The sequence below is a fragment of the Hibiscus syriacus genome, unplaced genomic scaffold (genome assembly GCF_006381635.1).
Source record: "Hibiscus syriacus cultivar Baekdansim isolate YM2019G1 unplaced genomic scaffold, ASM638163v2 tig00110384_pilon, whole genome shotgun sequence".
In the NCBI taxonomy this organism is placed as follows: Eukaryota; Viridiplantae; Streptophyta; class Magnoliopsida; order Malvales; family Malvaceae; genus Hibiscus; species Hibiscus syriacus.
The window spans coordinates 919,114-938,513 of record NW_024062715.1 but is presented as its reverse complement, the minus strand read 5'-3'; the positions used below and the strand labels follow the sequence as shown (position 1 = coordinate 938,513).

The 19,400-nt window shown below is 32.9% G+C and overlaps 2 protein-coding genes across 2 annotated transcripts; both read left to right on the top strand.

Moving 5' to 3' along the window:
• Positions 1-14,295: 14,295 nt before the first annotated feature.
• LOC120122111 (multiple organellar RNA editing factor 1, mitochondrial-like) lies at positions 14,296-15,771 on the top strand. Its single transcript, XM_039141349.1, is given in 6 exon segments — positions 14,296-14,437; positions 14,440-14,734; positions 14,920-15,017; positions 15,147-15,212; positions 15,344-15,516; positions 15,637-15,771. Coding segments are annotated over 5 exon segments (666 nt in total). The 5' UTR covers positions 14,296-14,358; the 3' UTR covers positions 15,472-15,516; positions 15,637-15,771.
• On the top strand, positions 15,477-16,504 carry LOC120122153 (multiple organellar RNA editing factor 4, mitochondrial-like; the record flags this gene model as incomplete). Its single annotated transcript, XM_039141379.1, has 2 exons — positions 15,477-16,166; positions 16,322-16,504. Coding segments are annotated over 2 exons (699 nt in total), but the record flags the coding sequence as incomplete, so codon positions are not given.
• Between the last annotated feature and the right edge of the window lie 2,896 nt (positions 16,505-19,400).

Sequence of the window (19,400 nt, the reverse complement as noted above, 5' to 3'; positions counted from 1 at the left end):
TAAAATTAAATTGTCTAAAACATGGAGTATCGGTACTTCTTAAGAGAGTATCGACACTTCCTTTATAATTTTTAAATAAACTACTCATTAGTGATCCTTCGGCTTGACCAATATCGATACTACAGTGTAAAGTAATATCGATACTCCAAGAGTATCAGTACTAATCTTATCAGTACTAATCTTGCTTACTGGAATTTGAACAATTTGAAAAATAATAGGTAACTTAAGAGAGTATCGACACTTCCTTTATAATTTTAAATAAACTACTCATTAGTGATCCTTCGGCTTGACCAATATCGATACTACAGTGTAAAGTAATATCGATACTCCAAGAGTATCAGTATAATCTTATCAGTACTAATCTGCTTACTGGAATTTGAACAATTTGAAAAATAATAGGTAATCGATATTATTATGAGAGTCAATATTTCTCTTACCTTGGTACGATACTACTTACCAGAAAATTATTTGTGTTCAAATTAAGTTTTATGGAATTTGAATTATTTTTGAAAACTTTGAACAAATTCAATTAAGCCTAAAAACATTTTGTCCTTAAATTGTTATATCAAAATGCAAGGTGCAACAAGATGTTATATGCATCATTTTAGATCGAGGAGCTGTGATCAAAGTAGCGAAGGACTCTATGGGTAAAATGTGGAAACCGCCACATGTCTAACACCATTAATGTATCTGATATATTGCAACAAACTACCACGAAAAGTATAAGAATAATGATGAACGCCAATTACTTATACATGAGTATATCATTTTTTTCTTCAATTTCTCTTCTCAATCATTTTCATTTTATTTACTTATACTTGCACAACTTGTACATATAGCTTAGGTTACGAACTTTACCTCAAAGGCTTGAATATATGCTACAAGGTGCGAGCAAAAAAGGAACAAGACTATAATTACATCAGGCTCATCAACAAAGAGATGTAGACAAATTCATTGATGAAGAATATCAATATGGTCTATAACAAGCAACTGATTGAGGCTATCAATTCAACCTTTAAGGGGTGCGTTATTTACCTATTATTACTTGGTTAAAATGATATATTTTGTTTGGGTAAGTTTTTTATGAAGATTGAGGACAATCTCTTACTTGGATGCAAAACGATATATTTATCACCCAAGATTAATAGCAAAGGGTGTGCAAAAAATATGATCTAAATAATCTGATCGTTTATCCAACGATCTAATCCGGATTATCGGATATCCGATCTATTTTCGGATAATTTAGATCAAATATCTGATAAAATATTTGGATAATTAGATCGAATACGGATAAGACAATATTAAATTATCTAAATATTCAAAAAAATAAATGGGCCTTTGCCCAGAACCATATGTTTCCGAAGCTCATTAATTTGCAAATGAACGCTTTTATCGTCCTGCAAAGTACTCCGACGATCCATATGGTTGAAGAAGTAAAATGTTACGGATCATTATTTTAATTATCTGAAATTTTGCATATCTGAATTTTTTAATCGGATCTGATCCGATATACGAATTTGCACACCCCTATTAGAGCATATCTACAAAAGAAAGTTACAGAATCAAATGAGACGTTGATAACATATTTTTCTCATACTCGTAAATTATTTCGTGTGTCGGAGATGTCACGTCCTCTTAAAGAAATTGAATACAACTCTTTTAGAGTAAGTTTACAAGAAAAATAGTGTGATTATGACTTTTTTCAAACTCTGAAATATAAATGTTTGTTGAAAACATTTTTTTTTGATATTTCGATATAACAAATTAAGTTAAATGAATTTTAAGATTTTACAAATGATTTTACAAATTATATTCGATTCAATTAATCGAATATCAATTATTACTCCAAGTTTTCAAGACAATTTTAATCCTTACTAAATGTGTAAAAATTGTGATTTGTACTTAAACTATTTTTGAAACATTTTTCACAAAGTATTTTGAACCAAAATCAAGCCTTAAATCAGTTTTTCAAAGGCATGCACCGATGCATTCTCCATGCATCGATGCATCAGGCTATTTTTCAAACATCGAATGCATTTTATGCATCGATGCATCCTTAGTGCACCGATGCACTAAGTGTCCCAACAGTCAAAATATTTGAATTTTACACGAATGCACCGATGCATCCTTGATCATGCATCGATGCATGAGACGCTCCACCTAGAAAAATTAATTGTTTTCACACTTAAACGGCTATATGATCTTCACTAATCATCCCCAACGTTCAGAAGTGATTCAAGGTGTATTTAAACAAGTTCTGAAGCCCTTGATAACAAGAAATCATAGAGAAATAAGAGAGAAAGCATCAAACCACCAAGTTTGTGCAAATCAAGCCAATTTTCTTTCAATATTCATTTTACTTTCATGAACACCATTGTGTGCTCATTTGTATACTTTGAGTGTTCTTTTTTGTTCTAGAATTGTGCAAACATCTTACCTTGTGAGGTTTTCCTTATAAGTTTGCAAATTTGTAATCTTCTCTTTGGGAAAGAGTGTTCTCAAGAATCGGGGTATATTCTTGAGGGTATGTAAGGTTATCTCTTTGGCCTCAAAAGAAAGAACAAATTAGTGAATTTGTTGGAAAATCCTTAGTGTGGATAGCTAAGGTAGTGGACGTAGACTTTGATTGAGAAAGTCGAACCACTCTAAATCGCTGTGCAAATCTTTTCAATTTTCTACAAAAGCTTCCACCGAATTTTTTATTGCCAATTCACCCCCTCTTGGCTAATTCCGTCGTCGATAACTCAACAATTGGTATCAGCCTAACTCATTTGAAGGTTTAATCGCCTCTTGAGTCGATTCGGGAAGAGTTATATCGATTATCAAAGTCATCAATGGCCTCCGCTTCAAACTTCGACTCCGGTCTCGATTCGATGCCCGTCAAACAAGCCTCCTTCTTCAATAGAGTAACTATGTCTATTGGAAGAATAGAATGATGTACTTCATTCAAGCAAGTGACATGGGAGCATGGAATACTGTAGAAGAGAGATACATCAAACCTCTCACTCATCCAAGGTTGTGGAGTGAAGGAGAGACAAGAATGTTCCAGCTCAACTCCAAAGCCATCCATATCATTTTGTGTGCTCTTGGACCAGATGAATACGGAAGAGTTTCATCGTGTACAACCGCCAAAGAAATATGGGACAAACCTCAAGTCACTCATGAAGGTACCGATGAGGTAAAGAAATCTAAAATTAGTATTCTAACGCATAGCTATGAAAATTTCAGGATGAAACCAAATGAAGATATCAAAGCTACGACGGATAGATTTTCAACGATTGTCAATGGTCTCAAATCATATGGAGAGATCATTTCAAATGAAAAACTTGTGAGGAAGTTAGTTTACTCCCTCCCAAAATCGTGGCAATCAAAGAAGACGGCAATCATCGAGTCTAAGGACTTAACGTCCTTAACTCTTGAAGAGCTAATTGGGCCACTCCTCACTCATGAAATGATGCTCGAAGATGAGGTGGACCTCGACAAAATTGACGAGACACCAAAGGAAGAAAGAAAATTCAAACGAAATGAAGGCCTCAAAAATGAACCGAATGAGAATGACCCAATCATTTGCTACGAATGCAAAAAGCCAGGGCATGTTAATATGATTGCCATAATTGAAGAAAAGGGTCAATCAAAGATAAGCACAAGGCTCATGGCTACATGGAGCGATGAAGAAGTTTCGATGAAGAGGAACAAGAAGTAGCTAACTTGTGCTTGATGGCATTGGGGAAGATTCTAAGGTAACCTCTAACTCATCCGATTTGATGATTATCCTATGATGAGTTATTAGAGGAATATAATGGGTTGGCTTCGGATTATGAGAAATTATTTTAAAATATAAAACAATGTTTCAAAATTGAAAATGAAAACAAACTCATATCCAAAACCAACAACGATCTTGAAAGTAAAATCAAAGATTTGCAAATCAAACTAGAAAGAGTTTGAAAAGAAAATTTTAGATTTGCAAAATTTACTTTCAAAGATCAATGATGATCATCAAAAGAAAATGATGATCTTAAAACTTCTTTTGATAAGTTGGAACAAAACATTTGAAAAAGGTGGAAATTCAAAATCCAACTTTGTTAGAAAAAAGTTTTAGAAACTACAATCATAGAGGTCCCCAAAGAACCTCTAATGAAAAATCATTAGAAGTATGTGGGTTCCTAAAGAACTCATTACTACTAAAGATAAAATATCTACACAAATGGATACCTAAGGGGACTAGGATTTTGGAAACTAATGAATATGGACCCAAAAGAATTTGGGTACCAAAATCAAAAGTTAATCTATGTTTGTAGGGAAAGGAGCAGTGCTACAAGGCACGGGAAACAAATTCAAATTCATGGTACCTTGATAGGATGCTCAAGACATATGACGGAGACAAAAGCCGGTTCATTGAGCTTAACGCCAAAAATGGAGGAGAAATGACTTTTGGAGACAATTCAAAGGTCACATTGAAGGTATTGGTACAATAGGTAATACCTCTTCATACAAATTAAGAATGTTTTATATGTGAAGGATTAAAGCATAATCTATGAGTATTAGTCAATTATGCGATAAAGGATTCAATGTCTTATTTGAAATTAATGGTTGTAAAGTCATGACATTGCATCTAATCGGATTATGCTTGTTGGTCATAGAATAGGGAACATTACATGGTGCATTTAGATTCTTTTGATATGACTAATTATGCCTAGTGCTAAGATGAACATGATAGTTGGTTATGGCATAGGAGACTAGGACATGCTAGTATGAGTGTTTTGCAACGGCTAATTCAAGGTGACTTAGTTCGAGGGTTGCCTAAGCTTAAATTTGATAATGATAAAATCTGTGATGCTTGTGCTAAGGAAAACAAAAGCGGTTTCTTTTAAATCCATTAATGACGTATCAACTAGTAGAGTATTACAATTGATCCATGTAGATCTTTTTGGGCCAACTAGGACTACTAGCTTGGGTGGAAAACAATATGCATTTGTCTTGGTAGATGACTATTCTAGATATACTTGGGTTCTATTTTAAGTACTAAAGATGAAGCATTAGAACAGTTCATCACATTTTCAAAAATAATCCAAAATGAAAAGGGTTACTCTATAACTAGTGTTAGGAGTGATCATGGCACTGAATTTGAAAATCTTGGATTTATTGAATTTTGTAATTCTAATGGTATTAGTCATAATTTTTCAGCACCTAGAACCCCTCAAAAAAATGGAGTTGAGAGGAAAAATCGAACTTAGAAGAAATGGCTAGAACCATGCTTTGTGAAAATAATTTGCCAAATATTTTGGGCGGGAAGCCACAAATACCGCTTGTTATGTTGTAAATCGAGTAATGATTAGGCCAATTTTAAAGAAAACTCCATACGAAATTTTCAAAAATAAAAAGCCTAACATTAGTTATTTCATCCTTTGGATGTAAATGTTTTGTTTTAAACAACGGTAAAGAAAACCTTGGCAAATTTGATGCTAAAAGGATGAAGGAATTTTTCTGGGTTATTCCTTAAATTCTAAAGCCTATCGTGTATTTAATAAAAGAACTTTAGTTGTAGAAGAGTCTACATGTTGTTTTCGATGATAATCCCCTTTCGAGGAAGGATTCTTGTGTGAATGATGATGTAGGTGTTATAAATAAATGACGTTAGACATGAAGTTGGAGAACCATCATCAAAGGAAGAAACAAAAAATGAGGAAACTCATGATCCTCTTGAGAATCCAACCATTGAAGAAAGGGAAGTATCTATCCAAGAGAGTACAACTATGTCAAGGATGGTGAAATTATAGGTGATCCATCAAAAGGGGTAACAACTCGATCTTCTCTTAGAAATATATTTATTATGTGCATTATCTCATGCATAGAGCCTAAGAATATTAAAGAAGCATTAAATGATGAACATTGGATTATGGCTATGCAAGAAGAGTTAAATCAATTTGAGAGAAGTAAAGTATGGACATTAGTGAAAGGCCTAGTAATAAATCTACTGTAGGTACTAGAGGGTATTTAGGAATAAGCTTGATGAGAGTGGTAATATAGTGAGAACAAGGCTAGACTTGTTGCTCAAGGGTATACTCAAGAAGAGGGCATGACTATGATGAAACATACGCTCCCGTAGCTAGGATGGAAGCAATTAGAATGTTATTAGCATTTGCATGTTTCATGAATTTAAATTATATCAATGGATGTTAAAAGTGCATTTTTAAATGGTTTTATAAAAGAAGAAGTGTATGTGGAACAACCTCCAGGTTTGAAGATTCAAAATTTCCAGATCATGTTCTTAAATTGACAAAAGCTCTTTATGGTTTAAAATAAGCTCCTAGAGCTTGGTATGAAAGATTGTCAAATTTTTTAATTGAAAAAGGTTTTTCAAAAGGAAAGGTTGACACTACATTGTTTTTCAAGCATAAAGGTAAAGATTTATTAGTAGTTCAATTTATGTTGATGATATATATTTGGTTCTACTAATGATGTTCTTTGCCAAGAATTTCTAAGCTAATGCAAAGTGAGTTTGAGATGAGCATGATGGGGGAGCTCTCATTTTCTTGGGACTCCAAATCAAGCAAAGAAAAGATGGCATCTTCATTAATCAAGCTAAGTACGTCAAAGATATGCTCAAGAAGTTTGGACTGGAAAATGGGAAACCTCTGACACTCCAATGAGCTCTTCAACAAAGCTTGACTTAGATGAAGGAGGTAAATGTGTAGATGTTAAATTATATAGGTCAATGATTGGCTCTTTGCTTATCTAACGCAAGTAGACGGACATTATGTTTAGTATTGCTTATGTGCTAGATTTCAATCATGTTCTAAGGAATCACATTTACTAGCTGTTAGAGAATCTTTAGATACCTTAAGGACACTCCTAGTTTAGGACTTTGGTATCCTAGAGACTCTAGCTTTAGCTTGCATGCCTTTTCTGATACGGATTATGGAGGATGCAAATTAGATAGGAAAAGCACCTCCGGTACTTGTCAATTCCTGGAAATATGCTGATTTCTGGTTTTCAAAGAAGCAAAATTGTGTTGCATTATCTACCACTGAAGCGGAATACATTTCAGCCGGTAGTTGTTGTGCACAAGTTTTATGGATGAAACAACAACTTTTGATTATGGAATTGAAGTAGGTACATTCCTATCAAGTGTGACAATACTAATGCTATTTGTCTCACTAAAAATCCCATCCAACACTCTAGAACTAAGCACATTGAAATAAGACATCACTTCATTAGAGACCATGTCACTAAGGAAGATGTAGTTCTAGAATATGTTGATACTTTGCATCAATTAGCGGATATCTTTACAAAACCCTTAGACAAGGAAAGATTTTGGACACTTAGAAGAGAATTAGTTTAACTGACCTATCTTCACTTAGTGTTTAAAATAATTTAGCACTTTTAAAAATACTGAAAATACTTTAATAATAATTTTGATTGCATTCTTGCTATTAGTTAGGGGGAGTTTGATTCTTAGTGAAATTAATTTTATGTTCAAATAATGTTTAAAGATTAATTATTTGATTGAATATAATTAATTTTTATATGAGTTGCCAACACCACTAGAGCCTAATTTAGCATTTTTAGCATTTGAAACAGATTTTTCTTTGAATTTTGTGCTTAAGCACCGATGCACTTAACAATGCATCGATACATCCCTTGAATGTGCATCGATGCATCCGCATGATGCATCGATGCATCCGCATGATGCATCGATGCATCCGCATGATGCATCGAGCATCCGCATGATGCACCGATGCATGCATTGAATATGCATCGATGCATAAGACCATGCACCGATGCATCCGTCGGTTTTAGGTTAAAATGCTTCATCTTCTTCATTTTTCTCAAAACCTAAAACACTAAACACACGGCCGTTCGTCCCCCTCTCCCTCAAATCTCTATTTTTGCTCAAAATCTTCGGGAAATCATCGGATTCTTCAAGATTTTATCCTACAACCTGCTACAATCATTAAATCACTCAAAACATCTCCACATTCCCCTCAATCCGAATTTTCAAGGTAATTTTCAAAAACTCTATTTTATTAATTTTGAACTTAGGACTCGTTTAGATTAGTTCTAGTTTGAAATAATTATCGGGCATTGGTTTATATGATTCTAACTAGTTTCTACAACGAATTTCATCAAAACACATAATTTTTCAAATTAAAATTTGAATTAAAAAAAAAAAAAAAATTAAGTGATAGTTTTGATTTAATTGTGTTGTTTTCATGAAAACTATACATATTATGATATTATTTAAAATAGTTTTCAAAACTTTGCCCATTAGGATTATGTTAGAGAACCTTGAATTATTGAGACTCATTTGAGTTTTGGGATTGATTTTTGTGCATACATGTGTTTTTAAATTGCGGTGATATTTCTTTTCCGATTTCCCTAACCATGTCTAATCCCAAACGCCCTAGGTCATCCTCGAGTCGGTCTCACCAAAAACCTCCCGCTCTTAGACCTCAAAATCCATCCAATATTCCTTCATCCCTTATTAGTACTTGTTTTAACATGCCTGAAAACCGTAGGGATGAATTGTACTCTAGGTACATGAACTCCTTCCAATCTATCATATTAGGGAAGAGCGTATCCTTCTCTACAGCTATGATAAACTTGAATTTGAATACCTCTCAATTCTTCGCCGAGGGAAGTTGATAAACTCTTTCTCTCAACCCATCGTCTTTCACCAACTTGTCCGCATCTTTATTCCAATGTGGTTTGTATTCAGAACACAACTCAGTGCGGTATAGCGATTAGATCCTATCTTTAGTTTAGATGCGAGGGTTATTTAATGAGAAGGAAGATGTGGAATATCCATATCTCCTAATGCTAGTGTCGTACCTTAGGTCTCACCACGATCGATTTCTTCACTTAATGATCTCTTGGTGGTTTAGACCATCCGCAGGTCGGTACTCCACACTACGTACTACAGACTTATGGTGGATGCACTGTATAAGAACAAAAAGAAAATCAATTTTCCACATATTGTCTTTAGCGCGCTTGTCGATATCATAAACATCATTCCCTCAAAGCATGTAGAAACCTACCTTATGGTTGTCTACTAAGCAATTTGTTTATCAAACTTGGCCTAGATGTCCCTGACAATCCTATCCCGCTCCAAAACCCAATCAATATCACATCCTTAAAGAAATCGGATTGAAATTGGATGAGAACACCGGACTATGGTCTTTCGACCCGGTAAGCAAACCCGGGAGCTAGTTCTTCAACGAGCTGTCCTAGTTCTCTCGTGCTCCTCCTCCTCCAGCTCCTAACGCTGATGATGATCCAGAGCTTCAAAGGCTTATGAGAGATATTGACGAGGAAGTACCAGCACGACAGGATGATCAAACGCCACCTTATTTCGATCTTTCTAGAGCGTTTGATACGTTTGCCTCCATGAGTCTACGATTTCTGAGTTTCAGAGGGAGATGCGTGATCGTATGGATGCTCTGACTTTTGAAGTTCGAGCTCATTATCCTCCTCTCCGATCCTCCGATGGAGTAGACTTGCTTGTCATGTTTTCTTGTTTTAAAACTTGGATTGATTTTGATTTTTGTGCTTTGTTGGTACTTGAACTGATTAGTTGTTGGATGTTTGTTTGAGGATGCTTGAACTTATTATATATTTGGTTTGACATTTTAACGCTTTCTGTTTATTAATTTTGCATCATTAGAAATTTATGACCAATATGCCATTTCACATTTTATTATGAATATTGTGTATGAAAACTAATGGCTATATCTCTTTTGATTGTGATCTTAGCAGCTTATTATAATAAATCAATTGGCTAACGTTTATAGAGTCTTTTTGATTTAACAAAAGGGGGAGAAAATTTAAGATGTGCTATAGTAAGGGGAGTAAGTTTTGATGTGCTATAGTAAGGGGGAGTAAGTTTTTCAAAATCAATTTCAAAAAAATAATTTCTTAAACAAATCTTACAATTACTCAAATGTTTTGTTATATCAAAAGGGGGAGATTGTTGAAACATTTTTTTTTGATATTTCAATATAACAAATTAAGTTAAATGAATTTTAGATTTTACAAATGATTTTACCAAATTATATTCGATTCAATTAATCGAATATCAAATTACTCCAAGTTTTTCAAGATCAATTTTAATCCTTACTAAATGTGTAAAATTGTGATTGTACTTAAACTATTTTTGAAACAATTTTCACAAAGTATTTTGAACCAAAATCAAGCCTTAAATCAGTTTTTCAAAGGCAGCACCGATGCATTTTCAAACATCGAATGCATTTTATGCATCGATGCATCCTTAGTGCACCGATGCACTAAGTGTCCCAACGGTCAAATATTTGAATTTTACACGAATGCACCGATGCATCCTTGATCATGCATCGATGCATGAGACGCTCCACTAGAAAAATTAATTGCTTTCACACTTAAACGGCTATATGATCTTCATAATCATCCCCAACGTTCAGAAGTGATTCAAGGTGTATTTAAACAGTTCTGAAGCCCTTGATCAACAAGAAATCATAGAGAAAAAGAGAGAAAGCATCAAAACACCAAGTTTGTGCAAATCAAGCCAATTTCCTTTCAATATTCATTTGCTTTCAAGAACACCATTTGTGCTCATTGTAATTATTTGAGTGTCTTTTTGTTCTAGAATTGTGCAACATCTTACTTGTGAGGTTTTCCTTGTAAGTTTGCAAATTGTAATCTTCTCTTGGGAAAAGAGTGTTCTCAAGAATTGGGTATAGAAGGTTATCTCTTTGGCCTCAAAAGAAAGAACAAATTAGTGAATTTGTTGGAAAATCCTTAGTGTGATAGCTAAGGTAGTGGACGTAGACTTGATTGAGAAGTCGAACCACTCTAAATCGCTGGTGCAATCTTTTCAATTTTCTGCAAAAGCTTCCACCGAATTTTAATTGCCAATTCACCCCCCCTCTTGGCTAATTCCGTCGATCGATTAACTCAACAATGTTCTTATATCATAGCAGCTTGTTCACATTCTCATTTGGACTACAAAAGTTATGTTGATATTGTCAATCAGCTTTCACAAGTATTCAAATATATGAATTTGAGTTCCCCCCATTTGTAATGAAAATACACAAATGAGAGTTAGACTGGACTTACAATGATATCAAATTTGATTTTATTAAGGAAACTAAGTCATCCAAAATCTACACGAATTCATTGTGTATGAATATTCGAGAGTCAAAGAACCTAAAGATGTAGGCATTGTAGAAACCCATGTCATAATAGAAAAATGTTCATCTTTATTAGCATCTCTCATATTGACCATCCAGCTCAGCTGGTAGAACACAAGGTTTTTAACCTTGAGGTCGTGGGATCGAGTCCCACGGAGGGCATTTCATAATTTGGAGGTCTCCCATAGAAACTGCTCTCAACCTGACGTTGGGGGTAGCCTACTATCTTACCTCTCCTTACCCCATTAGATATGGGAATAAAGGTCAGCTAATTATTTCTATTAGCATCTCTCAATCATAGACCATATTCATGTAATTTATTTTTGGTATTGTATTTTTTGGTCTTCTATTTATGTACTTTTATTTTGTATTTTGTTATATAATATTAACGATTTTACGTAGTTTTTATTTTGTTTTATTCTTTTAATATTTTACATTAGAATCTCTTAAAAATATATAATATTGTTATATTTTGAAATGTCTTAACTTTCTCATATAGGGAAAAAGAATTAAATGGTATAAATGATGTAAATTGGAGATTAAAATACAAATAGTTAAATATGTTAGGTTTTATATTTGAACTCAAAATAATTTTATTAATTAAAAAAGTCTAACCTTAAACGCTAACTCTAACCCTAAATCAAATGGTATTAATGGGGGCGCAAGCACGTTCTACAGCTCACGCCTTCACGTGTGCTGTCAAATCAGCAATAGAACGTGCCTTTGCCACGTATGCTTAAGGTGTGTTTGCAAAACGGGTTCATTTAAAAAGGTCACATTTCGGTAATATTGGTTAAAGGGTGGTATTTCGATAGTTAATAATTTTAGGCGATTTTTGGATAAAAATTATCGTATTATTAAATTTATAAAATAATTATCTACTTGTAATAATTTTATTCCCCTATCTTTTAGTTGTCATTGGCCCTGAAATAATGACGGGTGGCACGGAACTTAAAACGCATATAGCAAAAACAATTGAACTCCAAACGACATTTGAAAACCGATGAAACAATGTAATTATCAAGGGGATATTGTCTCCGTCTAACGATTCATAATATGATATTTTTGTTGATGCTCAACGAAACTCATAAAATATTTGTTAGAACTTCACACTTCCTCAATGGACTGTGTTGAGGTTTTTATTTTATTTGAAAGAATCCAAATGTATTAAAATGATTTACTTTTCCTGCTATTAGCATTTGAATTCATACCATTACTTTTTTCTTCTTAAAAATGTGATAGGTGAACTCAATGTGCCTATTTTGACCCTTGAATTTGAATTAAAATATTAGTTTGCTTTTTAGAATTTTTATGATTTTTTAAAAATAAAATATCTAAGTATATAAAAGATTCTAAAAAAATTTCAAATATATATTTAAAATAAAAAAAATAATTTTTAAGTTAAATGTTGATATAACAAATCACAATGTTAATGTGACAGGACAATGACATGAAAGAGAGGTATAATATTTTGTTTTGGTTGAGTTCGATGACTTATTTATTTTAAATATAAAAATAAATTACTAAAAAATTTAAATAGTAAAATATTAAAATATATCATAAGATAAAAAATTATAAATAATAAATTACTAATAAAAAATTAAAAATATTTTAAAAAACATATATTACATATAATATATACATGTAATATATAGGCATAAAGACAAATTAAATGCATTCTCGAATTAACAAAACTAACATATTTTTCGTTTCATATACATATCATCAATTTATTTAAAAAATATTATTATTGAATTAGTCAAAACTTATGAATATTGTATTTAAATATAACTAAGAAACGTTATAAGTTATTTAGATCAATCATTACGATTAATCATGTTTTGAATAATTCTAATGGCTATTTGCAAGCCTTTACACTCTTATAAATTTAGTACATAAAACGCACTTGCTTTATTTTTAATTTTTCAAATTCATATTTTTATGACCATATTATCAATAAATATTGAAAAAATTAAAAGTATATAACAATTATTATAGCTTATAATATAAACTTAAAAATTATTAAAAATTTATTGGCTAATCGTTTAATAATCAATAGAATCGGACTGATGAAAGATAATTAAAAGACTTCTTCTATATAAAAGTGTTTAAATATTTTTAATTTTATTTTTTTATCTTATAACTTATAATATTTTTTATTTTTCATTTTCAATAGTTCTTAAATTTTTCTAAATTTTCAATAATTTAATTTTTAATGTTAATATTTTTATTTATATGGAGTAATAATTATTTATATATTTTTATTTTAAATTTAATTAAATATTATTTTTTTCTAAAAATTTAAATAACCTTTGAGTTTTTGATAAAAAATAATTAGACTCTCGAACTCAACTAAAAAAAATCAATCAGATCCTCGAACTTAATTAAAAAAATCAATTAAGTCCTATTACGTCATCATTCATAGTTAGGAATTGGCGTGAGTAGGGTTGGTTTCATCGAAAACGACAACCCGATTTTTTAGAAAAATTTAAACCCGACTCTAACACGACCAAAATAAATATATCATAAAAAAATAAATCTAATCGGAAAAAATTAACATATAGAGAATTATTATTGTAATTATCTATAAATATATAAGATAAATTTATATTATATTTCGAGTCGGGTCTAGTCAAACATTTTTACCCTAAACCCAAATCCAGCCCAACTTAAATAAATTTAAAACAATGACCCGACTCAATTCAAACTCAATTTTTTTTTTAAAAATACAACCCAATCAAATGGATCGGAACCTATCAAATTTAAATTCTATATTCATTCCTATTTATACTAAACTATCACGATAATACTATAAATTAATAACGTAAATTATAATGTCAATTTCATAAACTTCAACGTCTAATTTTATGGTAAAAAATTAAATATGGTAAAAAATTAAATTGATTTTTCTCAATTTAAAAATCATATTAAAAGTAAAAAGGGATTCAAAAAACGATACAGATTTTTTAAAAAGCGTGCGAGTCTTGGATACCATTAAATTAATTTTTAACGGTTCTGATCAAACCTTTAACACCAATCCCAATCCAAGGGTTCCTATTCGTTTAATCGCAACTGAATGTTTTGTATTCAGGAACCTCAGGTTAACCTCCAAGGCACTCTTACAGTTCACATTCTCTCCAGAAAGTTCTCTAAGCCCTGTTAAACCCTAGATCCTACATCCTCAATACGAGTTATGGCTCTACACCCGCTACGCCTCCGTCGAACCCTAACCACTCTGGCCACTTTCCACCGCACTCTCTCCGTTTCCAACCCCATTTTCCTTCAATTACATCCCCAATTCCCAATTCCATTTCCGACCTCGCGTCACCTCCATGTTTCGGTATCTTCCTATCTCGATGGTTCAGATCATCGGGGGCTCCACTTTCATCGCCGAGACAGTACAAGCTGTACAAAGAAGGGGATGAGATTACAGAAGATACGGTTCTATTCGAAGGTTGTGATTACAACCATTGGCTTATCGTTGTTGATTTCCCCAAAGATAATAAACCTCCGCCTGAAGAAATGGTTCGTACTTACGAAAAAATTTGTGCTCAAGGCCTCGGCATCAGGTCCCCTTATCTCTCTTATAAAGTTCTTCTTTTACTCCATAATTATAGGGAATAACGTTATACTGGTAGTCTATTGTTATTGAATAGTAGGCTTGATCGATTAACTTGGGTTACGCTTCATGTGACTTCTTTAGTTTTAATGGATTGTGATGGGTGTGCTGATTTTGGCTTAATTTTTTATTCAGTGTGGACGAAGCTAAAAAAAGGATATATGCGTGTAGCACGTCTACTTATGAAGGTTTTCAGGTTTTAATGTCTGAAGAAGAGTCTGAAAAATTCAATGGTAACTATTTTGCAGCTTATGGTTATCATATTTCTCTGAAAAAATTTGTGTGTTAATGATTCTGGTTTCTTAGTGGCTTAGAGAGAATGAATTAAAGGTTCTGACTTTTGAAAGTTTTGCATTAAACAGATGTACCTGGTGTGGTTTTCGTGTTGCCAGACTCGTACATTGATCCAGTAAACAAGGAGTATGGAGGTTAGGAGTTTTATTTTTGGAAACCCCATTGTTTTTTTACCACTTATTGACTTGTTTTACTTTTACGTGAATGTTACTACATTGAGATTGTAATTGAATCCTGGAGTTGAATGTGTTGCTGTGATTGCCAGGGGACAAGTATGAGAATGGTGTTATCACGCAAAGACGACCACCTCCTACTCAGTATGGTAGAAACCAAGCTGGTAGGTCCCGTCAAAATTATCAACCTCAACAAAATTACGGGCAGCAGCCACCATGAACAATAGAGGTTATCCTCCCAGAGGAGGTGATCCTTCATACCAGGGCGGCTACAACCAAGGAGGGCAGGGAAATTATAATTCTGGACGACAGCAGCCACCAATTAACAACAGAGATTATGCTCCTAGAGGAGGTGTTCCTTCGTACCAGGGCAGTTACAATCAAGGAGGGCAGGGAAATTATAATCCGGGACGACAAAGGGACTTCTTTCAAGGGGAGCAGAGTAATTATATGCCTCCTGAGCAAAGGGATTTTAGAGGAGATCGTAGGAACGACGCTCCTTCACAAAGTGGGAATTATGGGCAGGGGCCAAATCCTGGATATGGGCAGGGGCCAAATCCTGGATATGGGCAGGGGCCAAATCCTGGATATGGGCAGGGGCCGAATCCTGGATATGGGCAGGGACCGAATCCTAGCTATGGGCAGAACTTTGAGCGAGAGGTGAATCCTGCCAATGAACAGAGTTTTCGGAAAGGATCAAATCCTGGACCTGATCAGTTTGGGCAGAGTTCTGGGGGGCAGGGACCGAATCCTAGCTATGGGCAGAACTTTGAGCGAGGGGCAAATCCTGCCAATGAACAGAGTTTTCGGCAAGGATCAAATCCTGGACCTGATCAGTTTGGGCAGAGTTCTGGGGAAGGACAAACTTACCCGGGGCATGGAGTCGGTCAGGGATTTTCACATGGAGGGCAACAAGTAAGACATATTTTACTCAGTTTGAAATTTTAAGGATAGAATCTTATAAATTGATGTCGAACCCTTTGACAAACTGCACTTTGTATTGAGTTGTGTTAGCTTTTAGGCGCTTTGGAAATTAATTTCTGATCGTTGTTTTGTTGTTTTTTTTGCAGGGAAGATAGATTCAAGTGGTTCTTTGATATGATTCAGAGAATCGAAATGCAAAGAACTCGTGGTGTCCTTTTCTTACTCTATTACATGTAGCAGTTTTTGTTCCGCCATAGTAAATAGTGACTGTTTAATCTTTGTTGGCTTGATTTGTGAGCTAGTAGCATCACGTATTGGTTAAGTTTGCACCTGAAATTTTGGTAGCTGCACACTGCAGTACATATTTGATTGAAGTATCTAAATCCCTGATTTAGATAGCAGCATGTTATTAGAATAATAGCCGCTGTAGCAGTACCGTCGGAAACCGTTATAATACCGGCAATGAACGCAATAGACGGTAAATACAACTCAACTGAAAATGTCATCGCAACTGCAATTTAAATCTTTGATTTATATATGATTTTGCTTTTTCTTTCTGCCACATCGTTTTTCTTGATGAAAATATAGGAATTTCTCTTAATAATCCAAATATAGAATGTGCCTCTTGAATTTTACGTATAAAATCACATTTAGCAACCATCTTTTAATTTGTGCTGCAAAAATCTCATTTTAAATATCATTTTGCAAATGCTATTTTAGTTATGAACTCATTTCTTATTACATATAATACTAATGTCTAATCACTTGCACTTCAACGTTGTGTGTACTCTATATCCAAGTGGTTGATATTTAGAACTTGATTTGAAGATTTAAGGGGTTTATTACATGAATAGTTTTACAATTTCTTTTACTTCATTATAATGGTTTTTCTGTATCCAAGTTATTTTGATATGTAGTGCGTGAATATATAAATTATTAGTTTTCTTTTTGTTATGGTTTATTGTTAGGAAATTTTATAGATCGTAAAATTATTTATTTAATTTGTATATTTTAAGTCATTTGTTCTACTTAAAATTTAGGGTTTTGTACGAACAAACTGATTTTAGTAGTTAAAGGAATCGTTGTTGTTCTTAGAAATAATGGGTTCAAGCACCGGTGATTGTTGTAGGGTGATTAAGTGTTCATTGTTAATAGATTAAGAGTATTTAGAATAAATACTAATTTATAATCACTTTAGCTTAATAATTTTTTTTAAAGTTTTAAATTCTAAAGTTTAAGATTAAATTAAGTAAAATAAATTTTAAATATCAAATAAAATTTCCTGCTTTTATCATATCATCAACAACTAAAATTACATTTTAAAGTATTTATTTTATCAGTTACTTTATATAGTTGATAAATATGATTCTTTTCTTTCATATTTTTTGTGACGGTGATTTATAAGTTGAGAATTTTTATTTTGTAACTTAAATTTTATTTTAAAATTTTAAAATTGAGTATGACTTTATGAAATTCAATTTGAATTAAGTTGTTAGAATTTTTGATTAAATGCAATTATAAATATTTATAATTTTATAGTACTAACTAATTTTAATTTAAATGTATTTCTATAATCATATAATATATATGATATATTTTTCACATGCGATACATAGATATCATGCAGAGTTGAGATACTCGACTCAAATTTAAAAATCATTCAACTGATTATTAAAAATTTTGAGTTGTCCGAGTTTAATTTTATAATTCAAATTTTATTTAAATTATTTTGGTCGAGTTGAGTTTATAAAATTATGATTCGAATCAAATCAAATTGAATTTTTTAGCGTCGAGTCGAGTAAAAAAATGATTTTTTTCTAATCAAATCGGGTTTTGTTCACCCCTAATTATCCGTAAAACTTCTCTATGTTTGACTAAGGGTATACTAAAAAAATAGTCACTAATGTTTGACTAAGTTTTGTTTTTCACACTAAAATTTCAAAAGTAACAAATTGATTACTAACATTATTGATTTGTAGCAAAATGGTTACTCTACCGCCATTCCCGTTAAATTGATAACATATCAATATTAACGAAAATGTCAATATTTAGTTTTACTCATAAACTCTACTAAAATATCAAATAGGTGTTTGAACAATGATTTTATATCCAATTTTCCCTAAAAGCTTTCTAATTTCCATTTTTTTCCCAATCATCCCGCTACCTCCACTATATTCACGTGAACCACCCTTCACACATCAGCAACAACGATGGTCAAAAAGCACCCCCTTGGGAACAAATTAAATGGAGTTCATTCCTAGCTGTTCTGAAAGGAGTTTGACAAAATAGGATGCATGCTGATGTCTATTGATTATGGTTATAATATGCAATAGCTTTTCCAGCCTGGATTATTATGAAGTCACTTGATGCTCTGGTAAGATGGTTTTTGCTGGGATTGTAGTATTGTACTGCAGTAGTTTCTAGCCTCTAGGTTAGCCGGGGCTTCTGCTGTGCGGGATTCTTGGTTGAATATAAGAGATATCTAATGGTGAATTGTTCGTTGCATTATGATGGGTTTGTTGATATTTCAGAACTAATGAACAACAAACATCAACTCAAAAAGCTGTACATTTCAAACTATACATTCAACCTACACTCTTATTTACTCTTGAATATTCCAAACTATACTAAGGCATGTGCACAATCTTCTCTCCTATGTCTCGTACTAACAAAATTCTTAATTTGTCTAAAGCTCTCTTCTTCAGTTTACTGCACTTCTTGGAATAACTTTCTGTTCCTCTTTCCAAATGAAATAAAGTGGTGCATTTCATGGATGCTTTAAGAACAAAGTAATGAGAGGATTACCTTTAAGTTTTCTGCACAACCATTGAAATTCTTGCTGTCAATCCATCAAGCTCCTGTGCACGGTGTACATTGTATTGCATCAAAACCATTCTCCGAACAAATTTTGTAAGACTACATCTAGCAAAATGATTATCACACATTTCAATATTCCGATGGCATAATGCACAATGCTCATCAGCAGTCATACCCCTTCTTACTAGTCTCTCTTTTGTTGGAAGTTTATCAAGAATGATCATAAAAAAGGATTGCTTTTGTATATAAAGTGGTACAAATCTGAGGGAGATGCTTTGTTGTTTGACCGCCAAATCATCACAGATATGAGGGAGGTGGTTTTCAACCGTCGTTGCATAAAGGGTGGTTCATGTAAATATAGTGGAGGTGGTCGAATGTTTAGAAAAAAAAAATGAAAATTAGAAAGTT